The 17,036-nt window shown below is 62.9% G+C and overlaps 3 protein-coding genes across 4 annotated transcripts; 1 reads left to right on the top strand and 2 right to left on the bottom strand.

The window, feature by feature from the left end:
* Window positions 1–101: 101 nt before the first annotated feature.
* On the bottom strand, window positions 102–4,210 carry EEF1AKMT4 (EEF1A lysine methyltransferase 4). The gene is made up of 3 exons (XM_059855661.1): window positions 3,987–4,210; window positions 2,861–3,144; window positions 102–461 (listed from the first exon to the last, which is right to left on the bottom strand). The coding sequence occupies exons 1-3, from the start codon at window positions 4,156–4,158 to the stop codon at window positions 159–161; spliced, it is 759 nt and encodes a 252-aa protein (XP_059711644.1). The 5' UTR covers window positions 4,159–4,210; the 3' UTR covers window positions 102–158.
* Window positions 4,211–4,234: 24 nt separating this feature from the next.
* On the top strand, window positions 4,235–7,298 carry ALG3 (ALG3 alpha-1,3- mannosyltransferase). 2 transcript variants are annotated; one of them, XM_059855659.1, is made up of 9 exons: window positions 4,235–4,423; window positions 4,844–4,943; window positions 5,031–5,178; window positions 5,322–5,482; window positions 5,618–5,738; window positions 6,002–6,207; window positions 6,404–6,480; window positions 6,665–6,809; window positions 6,896–6,978. In XM_059855659.1, the coding sequence occupies exons 1-9, from the start codon at window positions 4,273–4,275 to the stop codon at window positions 6,933–6,935; spliced, it is 1,149 nt and encodes a 382-aa protein (XP_059711642.1). In that variant the 5' UTR covers window positions 4,235–4,272; the 3' UTR covers window positions 6,936–6,978. The 2 variants fall into 2 exon arrangements, with proteins under 2 accessions (XP_059711642.1, XP_059711641.1); XM_059855658.1 differs by having other exon boundaries at window positions 4,236–4,423; window positions 6,912–7,298.
* Window positions 7,299–7,515: 217 nt separating this feature from the next.
* Window positions 7,516–17,036, bottom strand: VWA5B2 (von Willebrand factor A domain containing 5B2). Its single transcript, XM_059855664.1, has 20 exons — window positions 15,886–17,036; window positions 15,376–15,537; window positions 14,837–15,050; window positions 14,565–14,719; window positions 13,996–14,127; window positions 13,759–13,883; window positions 13,460–13,636; window positions 13,267–13,377; window positions 12,939–13,141; window positions 12,530–12,644; window positions 12,269–12,454; window positions 12,013–12,172; window positions 11,647–11,936; window positions 9,923–10,577; window positions 9,702–9,839; window positions 9,507–9,626; window positions 9,189–9,266; window positions 8,919–8,988; window positions 8,601–8,709; window positions 7,516–8,314 (listed from the first exon to the last, which is right to left on the bottom strand). The coding sequence occupies exons 1-20, from the start codon at window positions 16,022–16,024 to the stop codon at window positions 7,706–7,708; spliced, it is 3,948 nt and encodes a 1,315-aa protein (XP_059711647.1). The 5' UTR covers window positions 16,025–17,036; the 3' UTR covers window positions 7,516–7,705.

Raw genomic sequence — 17,036 nt, 5'->3', positions numbered from 1 at the left:
CTGTGCCCCCGGAGGAGGCCAAGCATCCCCCTCTTTCCTTCCATCACCCACACCACTGGGCAGCTCGCAGGGGGATGCACCGGTTCCCTGTCTCCCACCTGTGAGGATGGAGCATCTTAAGGCTTTATTGGGTGGGGGCAGGCAGGCAAGCCCCTGGGTCACAGCTGGATGGCGAGGAGATAGTCCTCGTCGTCATCCGGGGGGGCGGGGGCCGGCGGCGGGGCGGGGGCCGGGGTGGGCTGGTGCAGGCGGCGCCCCAAGGCCACGTCCCGGGGCTCCAGGGGCTGCCCCTTGCGCATGACGTACAGGAAGTAGTGGAAGGCACCGGCGTCCCCGTCCCCGCAGGCAGCGTGGCGCAGGGACCAGCCAAAGGCCTCCTGGGCATAGTGGGGCTTGCGGAAGTGGGGCTGGGCGAAAGTGATGGAGATGAAGCAGCCCTCCGGGCGCAGCACCCGGCTCACCTGCATCAGGAAAAGCCCCAGGATGGGGTGGGGGAACACAGTGAGGTTCACTGCTTTGGCTCCGTTCCCAGGGACCCCATCACCATCTGCCAAACACCCCTCCCAGCCTTTCCCATCACACCCCAAAACCTCTTGTCCTAACCTTGACCCCCCCAAGAGACACCCCGGTTCTGACCTGTCCCCAGACCAGCAACAGGGTGGGGCAATCAGGAACAGGGATCCTCATGCTCCACCTCTCCCTGCACCCCAAAACTCTTCACTCCCACCCACAGCAGACACGATAGAGACCCAACCCTGGCATGGGAAAGCTTCACCCTTTTGAGCACAGGGCCCCCACAAGCACAGCATGGGACACCCATCCCACCCACCCCTCCTCAGACCACCCAGTACTACCACCAACACCCAGAATCAGAGGGGGATGCGGGGGGTGTTTGATGGGAAAGGACTCAACCCTTTTAATCACCATTTTCTCCCTGCTGGAATTAAGCCCCGCTAACAGGATGGAAAAGAACATCAATTTTCCTGCTTGGCTTTATCCAATGTCAAAAGGCTTTTACGGCCAGCGCCCGCGTGCTCGGCATGCAAAGGCAATGCCCGGGGCGGGCGGGCATCCAGCCCCCTCCCCGGCACCCTGCCCCAGGCAGGGACACCCCCAGCCCCCCCCCCGGCAAGGGCAGAGAGTCACCAATGCAGGGGACAGGGCTGGAGGCCAACTGGGGGGTTTCCCAAGCTCTGGTTTAATCCAGCTGGGAAGCTCCAGCTGGGGAGCTCTGGCTGGGGCCAGTGGAGGGGACAGGCAGCCTGCGTGCCCTCCCCTGCTGCGGCGGTGGCTTTTAAACCAAACCCTACCGGTTTTGGCCAGGAAAAGGGGAAGGCAGTTCCCTACATCCCTCTATGGGCACCTGGCTCAGTATCCCTCCCTGCTAAGCGCCTGAAAATCTGTGCTGGGAAGACCCCACAGCTTCCCAAGAGATGGGCAGGGAGGGGGGTCCCCGGAGGTGGGAGCAGACAGGGATCTCTGGCTGGAACTGAGCGAGGCATCCCACATGTCCACATCCATCCCTCGTTAATAGAGCAATAATGGCCGTTGCTTGGAGACGAGTGCAGGAAACCTTCCCATCCGTCAGCTGGAGCAGGGGGGCCGAGGGGGCCGCTCCTTGCTCCCGCCACACCCGCTGTCCCCAGCTCGATGGGACAGGGCATCCCTGGGGTGTCCCCACAGGCAGGGTGGATTTTCAGGTTCTAACATGCCCCCGGGGAGAGGAAGACAGAGGCTGTGAAATCCCCCAGTGAAGGGATGGGGGTGGGAAGGGAGGTACGACGGACAGACCCCTCTGAAGGGACCTCCAAAACAGGGAGCAAGTGGGAACACCCAGTGAATCCCCCTGGGGATGAGGACAGCAGGGACCAGCTGCGGGTGGAAGCTGGTACCCAGCAATGCTGGGGGAGGGCAGGGATTGAGCAGAGGATTAGAAAGCGAAAAAAAAGGGAAAATTAAATCCCTGCCGTTTGGCAAAATGACAAGGACAGGAAGCAGCGCTGGCAAGGAGGGCAGGGCACGGATAGCAAGCACAGCCCCACTGCCCTGACGGGGGTTGCACTCCCTCCCAGGCTCAGCCAGGCAAGAGAGGATTGGGAGGGTTGTCAACAGCCATGAACACCCTCCCAGCACCCCGTGCCTGAAACTCCAGGGTGCCAGGGAGGTGCAGCAATTAATTATCCTGGCAGTTATTCCCGCAGGGTGGGAGAGTCTGCCAGGACCCGCACCCCCGCGCCAGGACAGGTTCAATCCGGTCCCGCCACCGCCAATTAACAGGGCCCCGAGGCATCACCCGTCCCCGTGGCAACGCCACGGCCCTGTCGATGCTGATGGGAGTTGCCATAGCAACACCAGACCAGATGATGGGGACCCCGGCTAAGGCGATCGAAGCTGGGGCGGGGTGTGCGGGGGGGCCAGAGCTCTCACAGCCCCACGGTCATCACCTTGCCCTGGGCAGGCAGGGCCACCTCGGTGTGTCCCCCTGGGTCCCCTACAGCCACCCACACTAGCATGGGGCCCATTTTTCCGGCCAACTCTTTGTATTTAGCATGCAAATAAAGACAGGGGTCATCCAGTCCCCCAGCAGGAGCCAGGGACACATCCTGTTCCATCCACCTTCTTGGGGAGTAGATGATGGGCTGTAAGAGGGGGCAATCTCCCACCCCCAGGAGTGCTGGGAGCTCCCCAGGTGCCCCCCTGCAACACAGCCGAGGGGCAGCACCGGCTGGGAGGACAGAAACACCGGCTGGGGCACCCACAGGGAAGCAGGGTGGTGAGCAGGCACTCAGCACCTTCCCCCAGCCCGAACGGGGATGGGGTCCACCCTCTGCACCCCTCCTCAGGTCCCCCCACCCCATACCTCTGCCAGCACCCGGTGCATCGCGGCGGCTGCCTGGGGCGAGACATGCCAGGGGTCGGTTTCCTCCACCATGAGCACGTCGAGGGTGCCCTTCTCCAGCACCACGTCGAAGGAGGCGTCGGGGAAGGTGAGGGCGCGGATGTCCATGACGGCCCAGCGCAGGCCGGGGCAGCGGGCGTAGCGGGCGCGCATGGCCGCGATGCAGGCGGCCGAGAAGTCGATGCTGGTGACGTCGGTGTAGCCCAGCTCGTACAGGTCGTGGCTCAGGGCGCTGTTGCCACAGCCTGTGTGGGGCACAGCTCACACAGGGCTCGGGGTGCCCGTGGGAGTGCTGGCACCCCAACTCTGTTCCCGTGGTCCAGGGGAGGGTATGGGTGGGCTGGGGCTGCTGGACAGGGGCAGGTCATGTCTTTGATGCCAGCTAGTGAGTGTTGGACGAGTCACTAATTACTCCTGTCCTGCCAGATGGCTGCTTTGGGCTCCTATCCTGGGGCAGCCCTGCACACCCGATCCCCTCACCTTGGGTGGGAGGTGTGGGGAGACTGGAGGCAGGAAAGAGGCAGGGGCGTCCCCAGTTATTCCTCCCGCAGTGCTGTGGGGCAGGAGCCGGCTGCGATCCCAAGAGCCTGCGGGGTAACTCCAGTGGGAAATCAAGGAACTTCGGCGGGGGGGGGTTAACCGGATTCGATGGCGAGAGGGATGGAAGAACTGGTGCCTCAGCGGGACACGGGGAGACAGGGGAAGAGCCCCACTACCAAGCCCTCCCCTCGGACCCGCTCCACCGGGGCTCGGCCGCTCACCGGAGGGGCCGAGGGGGATCCCGGGAAGGGGGGCGGATTTGGGGGCTATTAAGCGCAGCTGGCAGCGGCTGATCCGCTAACAGGATCGGTGATTACACCCGCTTAATCCCGCCATCGGATCAGACCGCAGGTGGGATTACGGAGCAGTTATACCCGCCAGCACCTCCGGCACTGGGGCCACCCCGCCGGGCCGGGCTGGGCGCAGCTCCCGGTACCGGCCCGCTGCCACACCGCCCCCTGGCGGCTAGCGCCAGCGCATCCACCAGCGGGACCCCGAGCCCCGCCCGCCCGCCCTCCACCGGGCACGCCGGGCATGGGGCACGTACCGAGGACGAGGATGCGGTCACCGGGGCGCAGCTCGGGCTCCAGCTGCGGGAGAAACCGGGAGAGCCTCCCCAGCCACTCGCAGGTCTCGGCGCCCTCCCGCCGGTACAGCTCGTCCCAGAACCGGCGCCGCCCGTACCGGGGGGGGGCGGCGGGCGCGCGCCGCCGCTCCATGCCCGGGCGCGGGGCGGGAGCACCGGGCGCCACGTGCCGCCCGCGCCCCCACGTGCGCCTTCCGGTCCGGGCTGGTGCGCGCGCTAAGGGCTCCGGGCGGCAACACGGAGCGGAATGGCGGCCGGGCGGGGGGCGGCGGCTTTGCGGCGGGCATGGCGGGAGCGGCGGGCGGCGCTGCTGGAGCCCCGCTACACCCCGCTGGTGGCCGCCTGCCTCTGCCTGGCCGAGGGCGGCGTCAACCTCTGGGTCATCCGCAGGGTTCCCTGTGAGTGCCGGGGCCCGGCCCTGCCCGGCGCTGCCTGGGGCTGCCCGCGAGGATGGCGGGGCCGGTCCAGGACAGCGCGGGGCGGTCCGGGGACAGGGACAGCTCGGCCCCGGGGTGGGCGGTGATGGCGGGGTTGTCCCGGGGCAGTGCAGGGGGCGGGGATGTCGCGGGCACGGGGACAGCCCTGCCCCGGCCCCTTGGGTGACAGCATCCCCGGGCAGGGGGATAGGGGCCGGGTGGGGCGCCTGGATGGGGCCAGGGAGGGACGCGGGGCTGGGCTGGGGGTCCTGGATGTGGCGGCACAGGAGGAGCCCGTGCCGACAGCATGGCAGGGAGGCACAGGGTCAGGCTGGCGGCTTGTGGAGGTGGGTCAGCCTCTGCAGTGCCGCCCGAGCCCCGCCTGACCCCGCCGTCCCACAGACACCGAGATCGACTGGAAGGCCTACATGCAGGAGGTGGAGGGGTTCGCCAACGGTACCCTCGACTACACCCAGCTGAAGGGTGACACCGGCCCACTGGTGTGAGTGACAGGGACACCCAGCTCTCCGTGACCAGCGGCTCCCGGAGGGGCCGCACGGCCCGGCCCCTCACTCCCATCTCCCCACAGCTACCCCGCTGGCTTCGTGTACATCTTCCTGGGGCTGTACCATGCCACGGGCCGCGGCTCCGACATCCGCCTGGCTCAGTACCTCTTCGCCGGCCTCTACCTCCTCAACCTGCTCCTCGTCTTCCGCATCTACTGCCGGACCAACAAGGTACCCTGAGGCCAGGCCTCTGCTGAGCCCTCAACCCAGCAGAATGGACACAGGCTCAGGGCTGGGGTGTGGAGGAGTTCAGCAGCAGCAGGGAGCCCAGGACAGGCTGCTGATGACCTTTCTGTGTTTCTGTCCCCTGCAAGGTCCCTCCGTATGTTTTCTTCTTCATGTGCTGTGCCTCATACCGCATCCACTCCATCTTTGTGCTGCGGCTCTTCAATGACCCTGTGGCCATGGCCATCCTCTTCCTCGCCATCAACCTCTTCCTGGAGGAGCGCTGGTCCTGGGGCTGCCTCCTCTTCAGGTGAGGGGCTGGGAGCTGCTCTCCATGGCTGCTGGGTGCGTGAGCCAGCTCAGCCCCAGGAGGAGGCTGCGCTTGGCTCAGGGGCTGCCAGGGCTCCGTGTGGGGTCCGCAGTGGTAATGCAGCTTCCTGCTCAGCCTGGCTGTGTCCGTGAAGATGAACATCCTGCTCTTCGCCCCTGGACTCCTCTTTCTCCTCCTGCAACGGTTTGGTCTCCTGGGCTGTATCCCCAAGCTCTGCATCTGTGCCCTGCTCCAGGTGGGTCCCTGTTTGCACCGGCTGCAGCAACAGGGAAGAGTGGGTTGCCTTGCCAGGCTGCAGAGCCGTGGGTGGAGGCAGTGGTACCAGCACCTGTGGCCTCTCACAGCAAGCTGGGTGTTGATAAATAGTCTAACTCACATGACTTTCATCTTGGGCTGACTGTCCCTGTCACTACACGTGGCATTGGGCTTCTCAGGAGGTAGCTGGGGTAACAACAACCTGGTGTAGGGCTCTGTGATGGTGCTGCTGTGTCCCTGCAGGTGATTCTGGGCCTGCCCTTCCTGCTGGTGAACCCCGTGGGGTACCTGACTCGCTCCTTTGACCTGGGCCGCCAGTTCCAGTTTAAATGGACGGTGAACTGGCGCTTCCTCCCAGAAGAGGTTTTCCAGAATCGAGTCTTCCATGCTGCTCTGCTCCTGGCTCACCTGGCAGGCCTGGGGCTCTTTGCACTGCACCGCTGGCACAGGTGAGACCTGTAGGATACAGATCCATGACTCCCCTGCCCCTGCAGTGCTGCAGTCCTGGGGTTGCAAGTGTGAGTTGAAGGGCAGTTACTGTTCTATTCTGGGGAGTGTATGGCCCAGGCACTGGAGCTCACCGGGGAATGTTGGGGTGTAAGAGACTTTCAGCAGCTGAAATCAATGTTTGTTCTTCCCTCTCAGTTCCAAAGAGAACATCCTGACTCTGTTGAAGGATCCTGCCAAAAGGAAACCTGCATCCCCTCGCTTGACTGTCAACAATATCCTTTGGCAGGGTGGGCAGCAAGGAGAAAGGGAGAAGACAGGGCAGGGAAAAACCTGGTTAGGTCCCAGGTCATGCAGTGCTGTTGTACCAGCCTGCCCTGGGGAAAGGAGTTATGCTGGGGAGCTGTTGTGGGACCACACCTCCAGCCTCCTGTGTTTGCACCCTTAATGCCAGTGCACGGATTGTCTTCATCCTCTTCTCCTCCAACTTCCTGGGTGTCTGCTGCAGCCGCTCCCTGCACTACCAGTTCTACGTCTGGTATTTCCATACTCTGCCCTACTTACTCTGGTGCACCCCGACCACCAAGCTGGCCCACATGCCCAAGTACGTGCTGGCAGGGAGGGGGAGCACCCATCTGCTGGGGGTCTGGGAGTGAGGGTGGCTGGTATGTCCCCCATGCTGACCCCCAGCTTTCCCCCTGCACAGGGTGCTGCTGCTGGGCGTGATTGAGCTCTGCTGGAACACCTACCCCTCCACAGTCTGCAGCTCCCTCTCCCTGCACATCTGCCATGGACTCATCCTTCTCCAACTGTGGTACGGCACAGCTCCCACACCAGTGTCACACACCCCTACACTGAGTGGGAAACCCACAGCCATGTCCAAGAAAGCCCAGTGAGTGGGGATGGCTGGCCAGTGGGAACTGGCCTTTGGAGCTGCCCCATCTGCCTGTTCTTTTCCCAATTGACTCCCAGGCTGCCCACAGCAATCCCACGAGGGCCATGAGCCCTGGAACTGTGCAAAAGGGGCAGGTGTGGGGACCCCCAAAAGGCAGGACTTCCTGAATAAAGGGGCTTTGTGTGCCCTTCCCCAAAATCCTTGTCCTGTGATGATGTCAGAGCAGCTGTCCCTGGACTTGTCCCACCTGAGGGAAGGCAGAGCATCTTGAACTGTGAGCACTCTCGCTTCCCAGCTGTGGGGAAGGGGTGCCCAGGGCTAGGCAGGAACTTCTGCAGTGAGGTTAGAAGAGAGGAGCTGCAAAACTGCTTTGCCTCACAGTTTCATTTTGCTTTGATGGAGCCCAGGAGTCCCTCCAGTACAGCTTTTCCTATTCCCCTGCCTGCTCCCTCCCACCAGTGATGGCTGGGAAGGGGGTGACCCCTCCTAGGATTCTGGTGAGTCCTGTCATGGCCTGAATGAAGCCAGCAGCTCTCTGCTGATAACAGAGACACCAGTGCAGGTGGCTTGGAGCCAGGTGTGTTTATTGGCCCCTTGGGCGGCCGTCAGACGTTGTTGGGGTTGTAGCACAGCATGTTCAGCTTGATGTTCTCGTCCCAGTGACGCAGCAGCAGGAACAAGTGCCTGGCTGCCCCTTTGAGGCAGCCCACGTCCACCCCCTCGGGCAGGCGCTGTGCCTGCAGCCATGCATCCGCCTTGGCTGCCACCAGCTCCCACTCCTCAAAGAACCCAGCGCAGCGATGCTCCAGCCACGCCAAGGCCACCGCCGTGGCCCAGCTGGCACTCTCCAGATCCTCTGGCCCCATGTCCTGACAGCTCACACCAGCCTCAGAGGGGGCAGCCGAGTGGGGCCCGGTGTCGGACTCGGAGCCGTGCCCGCTGTCCGCCTGCGCCCATGCGGCTGCGCTGGGCACCTCGGAGCAAGTGCTGAGGGATGGGGGCGAGCTGGGCTGCGGGGCTGTGATGGGCTCCTCACCCTCCTCAGCCCCAGGTCCTGCCTCAGGCAGGCTCCTGGCCCCTGGGGACACGGGGCTGAGGCTGGCACGGTGGGAGGCGTAGGGGGAGGCGCGGCGCAGGCGATCCAGGGGGATCTGCACCACTTCAGAGAAGTTCTCGGTGAGCTGGAACGGCCCCCGGGCTTGCTGCAGCTGCACCTGCAAGGAGAGGGCACAGATGGGGGGGGGGCAGGCAGGGTGCAGACCCACTGCAGCACCAAACACTGCAGGCTGCAGGAGTGTCCCTGGACAGTCTAATGCCCCTCAAAAAGCCAACCAAGATCCCCAGAGATGTTTAAGGACGCAGCAGGGCTGAGCAGGCACCTACTGAGAGCATCTGCTGCTGCTCATGCTGCCCAGGCACGACCTGGGTGGCTCAGCTGGCACCCAGCAGGGCACGTCCCCCTGCTGGGATGGGGACAGGGGACAGGCAGCAGGTCCTTACCAGTGGGAGGTAGTCATGGCTGGCATGGTTGCTGGAGCGCTCGCTCTCTGGGCTGAGGCACTGCGGGCGCAGCACCAGGCTGGGACCCCTGCGCCTGCTCAGGCTAAACCTGTGGGGTCACAGGCAAGATAACAGGATTGGGAAGAATTCCTGAAAGGCAGCTGGACACTAAACTGCTGCAGGGGAGGGTCTGGAGCACTAACGCCCCCACTTATGCTGCAGGGTACAAGGGACCGGCAGCTCCCAAAAAGTGGCACTGTCCCACTCTCCCCACAACATGCCATTTTTTGGTCCTTTGCATCCCCCCACAAGTGTCACCTGGAGCCTGCGATGCTCTCTGTAGATTTCTGGGAGCCCATGGAGGTGGTGGAGGGGCTGGATGGAGGCCCTGCAAGGGGGAAGAGTTAAGCACAAGGGGACCATGATGCACCCAGAGGTGTGTCCCACTGCCCAGTAGCTGGGAGGGCAGCTCAGCCCACATGCCCAGGATACTGAGGGCACAGTGAATGCTCCAGCTGTGGCAGGGCATGGAGGGTAGCCCATCTCCCACTCTCATCCAGCCCTTGGCCCCCTCCAGCCTGGACACACCGTTTGAGTAGTTCTGCTTTTCCCAGCCAAAGGTAGGGGAGGAGATGCTGCCTGGAGACCTGGCGATCTCATCTCGCTCTGCAAAAGAGCAAAATCTTGTGGGGCCCTGGGCTCCAGGGATGCCCAGAGCTCACAGCTGCTCTCAGGGGCTGCTATGCTGTCCTCCCACACGCCCCTCCCCAGTACAGCCAGATGTCTCTTTCCAGATATCCACAGCACCCTAGGCAGGACCAGCCCCTCACAGCCACCAGCCACCAGCTGAGACGCCGGTGCAGATCCCTGGGGAGCATAAGTTGACGTAAAGGTCTGAGTCAGTACCTGCAGTGCCAGGGGCCTCATCCTGCTCCTCTACCTCCTGCTGCTGCCCCTGACCCGCTGAGAAGCTCCGGTGGTGCCAGTTCCCTGATGCAGCAGCTCGTGTCCGGCTGGCTGAGCCAACTGCAAGGGATGATGCCACCTCAACCCTTCGCCCCCTTGCTGCCCCTCTCCCTCCCGCCAGGCCCTTGTCTGTACCTATGCCCCACACCTCGGGGGCCGCGGGCAGGGCTGTCTGCGTGGCACCGTCCACGGGCACCAGGTGGGTGTAGAGGGAAGGCACGTTGCAGGCTTTGCTGGTTTGCACGGCTTTCAGGCGGAACCGGCGGGCAAAACCTGCCCGGAGCAAGGCGGTTAGAGCAGGGGGGATGCTGGCACGGCACCGGGGAGACACACCAGGGAGACGCACCAGCACCCACCCTGCTCCAGCTTGGCTTCCCGCTGTGCCACACTCTCATTGTCCCGGACCACGGAGCGCGCTGCCAGGCGATGCAGGGGCTTGTCCCAGGCTTTGGCCACCCGCCGCGGTGGGTCCTCCCTGCCCGGCCCCTCCCGGGGCTGCAGCAGTGACTCCAGCGAGGCTGTCACTTCCCAGGAGACCGGCTTGCCGGCTCGCAGCGCGTGGATCACCACCTGGCAGCGCAGGGGCATGCTGGCATCACCCAGGCTGGGCTGCCCTGGCTCGGGCGCTGGCGAGGCACTGAAGAGGTAGGAGGGCTCCACCAGCATGTCCCAGTCCAGGTGGGTGGGCGAGAGGAGGTTATCTGGGCAATGGCAAAGGCTGGGCTCAGCAAGGCAGGGACACTTGGCTACACCCCACTTCCCTCGTCCCCAGAGCCAGCACGCACTTGACTCCACTGCACCAGGCTGCATTTGCCGTGGCTGGGGTCCCAGCTCATCCAGCCGCCCCTCCAGGGACTGGTTCCTCTTCTGAGACACCTTTTCCAGGGCCTGGCAGAGCCGATGGGCATCCAGCTCCCCGTGTGGCGTGGAGAAGCTGCGCCCAGCCAGGGCAGCACGTGCCAGCACCCTCTTCTGCCGCGCCAGCTCCTCCGTGCTCAGGGCCACCGTCACCTGCAGTGGGGGCAAGGCTGTTGGCAAGGCCAGCACCGAGCCCAGATTGCCCTGAGCTGCAATGGGCACCTGCACCTCTCCTTGGCTGTCATCAGTGCTCTGCAGGCTGGCACCAGCTGCTTCCCAGAGATGCTGCCCTGGCACCACAGACATGGCAAGCACCCACACAGAAGTTTGCAAACATCCCTGGGGACTGACTCAGGCTGATGCTGGAGTTGCCAGGGATTTGTGTGTGTGCAGAAGTGAGGTTAACGAGGATACTCAGGCTGGATGATGTTACAAAGGGATGCATTCCCCAGCGCAGAGTGGTGTCCCTGCATTGAGATCCTTCCCCTAAAAGCCATGTCAGGGCAGTGGCACCCATGCCACCTCTCGCCACGGCAGCAGGGAGTTGGGAGGATCATTTACTCTGCAGGGAAATCACTTACGCTTGACATTTCAGCAGCAAAGGGCACCAGCTGTGCTGCTGTGTGACAGGAATGGGTTACCTAAGCCGTGCCACTGGGAAGGAGCGTGTCCTGGTGCTGGGTGACAGCTGGCCTCACCAAGCCTTGGGGCCATCATCACCAGGGCAGCTGCCTTTCCCCACCCCAGTGACCCAGCTGGATTTTAAACCCAGGTATGAAGCAGCAGGGATGTGGCCCATCGCTAATGAAGCGTCTGCCAGTGTTGGATGAGGGCTGAAGGAGTCAGGCTGAAGCCCAGCCAACCTTTCCTCTCTGGCTCAACAGATTTGTTACGTGATGCCAGCCCAGCTATTTTCATTTGGTTTCTGCAGCTTTAAGGCGTCACTGAGCTGGCTCAGAGGTCTGTTAGACACTCAGCTGACTGCTGGCCAGGGACACTAAGGAACCAGCTGCTTGGTCCCCAGCTGTCCCATTGCAGTAGGGCAAAACCACCCAGGAACATCCTTATGGCATCCATTGCTGATCCTTGCTTAAGCTTCAGGCTACAGCACTGTTTCCCAGCCCAGTGGGCAGGTGCCTGGGCACAACAGGGCAGCCAGGCTCCAGCTAAGCCATGAACAACCCCCACACCATGAGCCCCTGCACCCCCTTGGCATCCTTACCTTGGTGCCAGCTGGGGCAGAGGGCAGCGGGGCAGATTTGGTGGAGGACTCACAGAGGGACAGGCTCTTCTGGCCCTGCTGGGAGGTGACATCAGCACCAGGGGCTGAGGAGCCACCCTCGGGGGCCACATCCCGGGAACCAGTGGACTCGCTGCTGGTGGAGCTGCGGGAGAGCAGTCCCTGGCTGCGGTCAGTGCTGACAGAGCAGTGTGTCAGGACATACTGCTCCTGGATGTAGGAGGGCTGGTAAATCCGCTTCCAGATGTCTCCCCCAGAAACAGGATCAATACCTGCCCAGGGAGCACACACCCTGTTAGCCCATGGCTCCCATGACTGCTCCCTGCCCCAGCTCTGGACCCCACTCACTCCGCTCTGACACCTCTGTACTTCCAGAAAAAACGTCCAGGGAGGCAACCCCAGTTCCTGGGTTGCTCTGGGGTGGCTGGCGGCTCTCCCCAGGACTGGGCACTTCCTGCTGGGAGAGAAAGGCTGAACCCCGGGAGCTCTGGCGAGCCCCATCCTGGCCCTAGGAGAGAGAGGACACCACCATCAGCCCCCAGCTGGGGGAGCAGCTGGTGGCACAGGGACCAGGCCACCCTCCCCAGGCCAGTGCCAGTCGTACCAGCGGGCGCCTGTCCCCGAAGCGGGCGATGCTGTAGAGGACGCAGTAGCTGACGAGGCGGTCACCGGGGTACAGGGCCGGGAGCTCGGTGGGTGAGAGCAGAGCCTCCATGCTGTCAGGGACGTACCAGTCGATGGTGATGTCACTGATGGCTGGCTCAATCGCCTTCTTCAGGGACTTGATCAGCTGGGGTGGGGAGTGGAGACAGTGTCACACATGGCGGTGTCCCCAGCACTCCCCCGGCCCCTGCCTGGGTCTTACCTTGGGCTGCAGCCTCTCAGCCGGACTCAGGAACTCGGCACGGCCCCGAGTCACCTTGGCCATGGCCTTCAGCAGCCGCCGGCATGCCCGTGGGCCCATGCCAAAGCTGAAGCACCTGCAGGAGAGCCAGGGGATGGAAAGCCATGGCTGGGCTGGGGCCGGGGGCTCCAGTGATGAGCCCTTTAGCAGGGATGGGCAGGGGGATCGGGCAGCCAGAGTGCTGCCCTGGCTCTGTGCTGGGCTGGGGCACCCCAGGAAGAGCCAAGGCCATGGGCTGAGGGATGCGATGGGTGAAGGACACCCTTGGGGCAGGCGCAGGTAAGATTTGAGGCTGCACGAGGAGAAATCAGTGGGAACAGCACAGAGGATTTAGGGAATGCGGAGACCTGCTGCAGTGCCGGTGCTGTACCTGACGGTGCTGGCCTGCCTGCGCACCAGCCGGAGAATCCTGCTTCCACTGCCCGCTGCTGCACCCGTGAAGAGGAACAGCTGGCGAGGGTAGCCGTGGTGGAGGGGCTGAGCCAGCGCCCAGCCCAGGGCTGCCAGCAGGTTGGTGCCACCAGGGTCTGCCCGCAGCCCGCCAAGGTGCTCGCAGGCACGGCGCAGCGTCTCCTGTCAGCACAAAGAGTCGGCCTTGCAGCGGTCCCCTGGCTCACCAGCCCCCACCCCAAGTCAAGGAGCTGGGAGAAGGACAAAGAGGGGTTAGTGGATCCCCAGGATTTGCCCGTGGTACTCACATTGCTGCAGAGGCGACTGGATGGGAAGAGCGGCTTGATATCAGTGCCGAAGCTGGCGAGGTTGAGCAGTGTTCCTGACGGGAGGCTCTTCAGGGCCACCAGCAAAGCCTCCTGAGGTGACAGCAGGGACCAGGGACAGCTGCTAAGGCCTGGCCACCCAGGGAGCACCCCCAGACCCATGGCCATGCCTCACCTTGACCTTGTCTAGGTCAGGGCCACTGATGGAGTCGCTGCGGTCAATAAGGAAGAGGATCTCGCGGGTGACGCTCTGCAGGGCCCCGGGGACGCCCTCCATGGCCGGGCAGAAGTTCAGCATCAGCACAGGGTTGGGGAAGATGTCTTTGTGGAAACGCTTCTGCACAAAAGCCACCTGCGAGCCAGGCAGGTCAGAGCTCTCTCCCACCCTCGGACCACAGCAAGGTCTGCCTCACCCACATCCCACCACCTCCCCTTTCCTCCTCTGGCTGGAGCAGCAGTGGCTGTGCCTGTCACCTGTCTCTCGCCACTGCTGTCCTTCCTGGCAATCCGCATGTAATCCCGGCGGCTCCGGATGTGCGCCTCGTACTCGGGGTATGTCATGGTGCCATCCTCAATCACCAGGTGCGGGCTGTGGGGCTCTGAGGGACACAGGAGAGTTTTGAGTAACCCTGCGTTGCAAGGGGCTGGGGATGCTCTGAATGTTTCTGGGGTGATGCCTCAAAACCCTCCAAGGGCACCATCTCCCCTCACCACAAGGGTAGAGGATGATCTCCAGGTCCCTGTCATAGCGGTGGGGCTCGGCTAGGGTGACACAGGTGGTGGTGGCAGAATTGGCCCAGGGGTCGGCGTCAGCTCTCAGGGCATGTGATGGGCTCTCCAGCCCTGCAAAGAAGGGAAGGCAGCAGGTAAGTCACCCACAAACCCTCTCCTCAGCCCCCCACCCACAAGGCCCCACAGCAGTGGCTTGTTCCTGACAGAGCTAATGGGATTGACTGGGCCAGCAGCAAGGAGCACATCCCCACCAACCAACCAACAAACCATCTTCCCCTCCTCACCCACCCTCTCCCCAGTGCATCACATCACCCCAGGAAAGGAGGCTGCTGACCTAGAGCTGCCCAAAGGCACAGGCAGGGTGACTTTGAGGGGTCCCAGCCCCAGGGATGGAATGGAAAAAGGGATTCTTCACCTGGAGGAAGTGCAAGAGGATGCCCAGGAACAGGCCCTCACATCCTCCTAGAAGGGAGGGACCAGGGAACATCACCCACATTTTAAGGAGGTTTTACACAACCAACTGATAACACCCAAGACACACCCCCTACCTGCCAGCAAGCAGGGGCCCTTCACCAGCAGCTCGAAGGCAAACTCGTAAGGAAAAGGGTTGTAGGGCCGTCCCCGAAAGACATCCACGCTGTCCACAAGCACCACAGTGGGTGACTGGCTCCGGGCACCTGGCCCCCCAAAACAGCTTGTGGGGCTGCAAGGGGAGAGGGGGTGATGGCTCCTGCCCCCCTGGCCTGCTCGCCCAGCATTGGCATCACCCCCCTGGGATGGCAGAGACTGAGGAAGCCATGAAAATCACCATAGGGCCAACCTGTCGTCACACAAGCTTGCCGGCTCGCTCTCAGGGTCAGCGGAGACGTGGGGTGTGAGGATGGAGGGCAGGAGGAGGCGCAGGGCCCCGTCTGGCAGCGTGGGCAGCTCCTGCACTGTGTTCAGGGTGACAGCCAGGCTCTCCGATGGGCACAGTGTGCCGGTGACAATGATGAAGGTGGAGCGCTCCACATCCTCATCCAAGACAAGGTGGCCTGGGGAGGAGAGGGAGGAGGGATGGGGGGAGGTCAGTGAGGCATGTGGGGTTGTGGAGGAGGTCATTAGTGGCCCTAATCACTCCCAGAGGTGATAGCAGAGCACAGGTGTCACGAAGGCTGTGCACGTGGGCGCAGAGCCCCAGAAGAGATGGAGGGAGGGGAAAGGAGGTGTGGAGATCTCCAGCCCCAGAGACCCCCCCAGGCACTGGGGTGGCCTGGCAGGGGCTCTCAGCCCCTTGTATTCCCCCACACTTCCCCCCTGCCCATTCTGAGCCTCCTGGCCAGGACCACCCAAGAGCTCCACCCGTGGCAGGGCACTTACCGCTGGCACAGCGGGACAGGCGGCCGGGGCTGGGGCTGCACTGGAGGCAGCACTCCTGCACCCGGTGCCGGTTCTGGAGCTGGAACGTCACCCGCCGGCTGCCCGCCGCTGCCTCAAAACCAGCCACCACCTCAGACTCCTCCAGAGGGTAGATGAAGATGCCTGCAGGCAGAAGAGAGCCCCGAGGCAGATGCCGGCATGGCTGTGGCACGAACAGCCCATGGGAGCCCCTGTCTGACCCACAGCACGTGAGCAAGATACAGGAGCGACCCAGAGCGAGGATGAAATCCTCCTCTTCCTCCGTGCTGGCAATCTGTTTGCTCAGTCTCACTCTCCTCCTGCCCACAGTGTGTGACAGTGGCCCCACCTCTGCTGGCCTCCGTCTTTGCTCCTCAGACTGAGCAAGGTTTGGGGGTCGGGACACAGATAGGCTGCAGACAGGATGCTCTCCAGCACAGGGGCTTTCAGGGGGCCATGCAGTCCCTGCCATACCTGGCAGCCCTCCCTTACCTTCCACAGGCTCCTTGTGGGGGTTGGTGTACAGGAGGTGAGCGGTGATGCTCAGGGAGTATCCGTTGGCACAAGCCTTCACCGTGGAGCTCTTCAGGGGCAGAGCCTCCCAGGACAAGAGGGCATAGAGGCCTGGCATGGTCCCTCAGTGGGCAGCTGTGAGCAGAGGGAAGGCAGGCACTGGATGCCCAGGGACAGGGTCTGCTGGAAGGGGCTTCTGCCCACAAGCTATTTACATCTGCCTAGCCTGTGAGAGGGAGCAGGTCTCCAGCCCTCCCACATCCCAGGCTGCTCTTCAGCATCCACAGAACACATGGACCTGGACCCAGGTCTCTCCTTGGACTCCAGCCCACCTGCAAACTAGGTCTGGAGCCACAGGACCCCACAGAGAGGGCAACAAAACTCCAGTGGGCACTGGTTCCATGCAAGCCCCAAGCCCTGGCAGACGAACAGGGACTCCTGGACAGAATGGATAATGGCCAACCACATGCAGCCCATCTCTCAGCCACCCCAGAGCCTCTCCAGGCCATCTCCTGCACTAGCTGGGAGAGGAGCATCTGCTGCTCCCAGCTCCATTCGTCCACAGAGGTTACCAGGGTAATTTGTTAAAAAAAAAAGCCAACCAGAAGGGTGAGGAGCCCACAGTGTAACTAGGACAAAGCAGCCAGCAGTGTTTGCTGGGGGTTTAATAATTAACAACAAGGTCAGTGCTGCACGGAAGAACAGCATAGAGGGAATGCACTGCAGGGTGGAGCACGACAAGTGGATGATCATCACCTTCTTTGCCCAGAAATGGATGTGTCTAGGGTCCCACCTCTTGGGAGGAAGAGAGGTGGCTGGGGATGCCTTCCAGCCGTGGCACCAACCCACTCCACACCTCTCTTCCCCTTGGGAAAAACACCCAGGAGCAGCATCACAAACAATTGTCTGGAGTCAAAGCATCTCTCCAACATCAGCTCATCTTGTGCCATCAAACATTTGTGTAAAATATTCCTGTCAGCCTTAGCCTTGGCTGTGTGGATCTGTGGACAGTGTGCATGGGGTCTGCTCCACACGTGGGTCTGTTCCTCTGCTCTGCCCCAAACCCCTGTGACCCAGCAAGGCCCCCGCCCCACGCCATGCGCTGGTGCTGCAGCACACAATGTGCCCAG

This window comes from Haemorhous mexicanus, chromosome 10, assembly GCF_027477595.1.
Source record: "Haemorhous mexicanus isolate bHaeMex1 chromosome 10, bHaeMex1.pri, whole genome shotgun sequence".
Taxonomy (NCBI): domain Eukaryota; kingdom Metazoa; phylum Chordata; class Aves; order Passeriformes; family Fringillidae; genus Haemorhous; species Haemorhous mexicanus.
The sequence above is the reverse complement of the archived record's forward strand: the minus strand, read 5'-3'. Positions and strand labels throughout refer to the sequence as shown.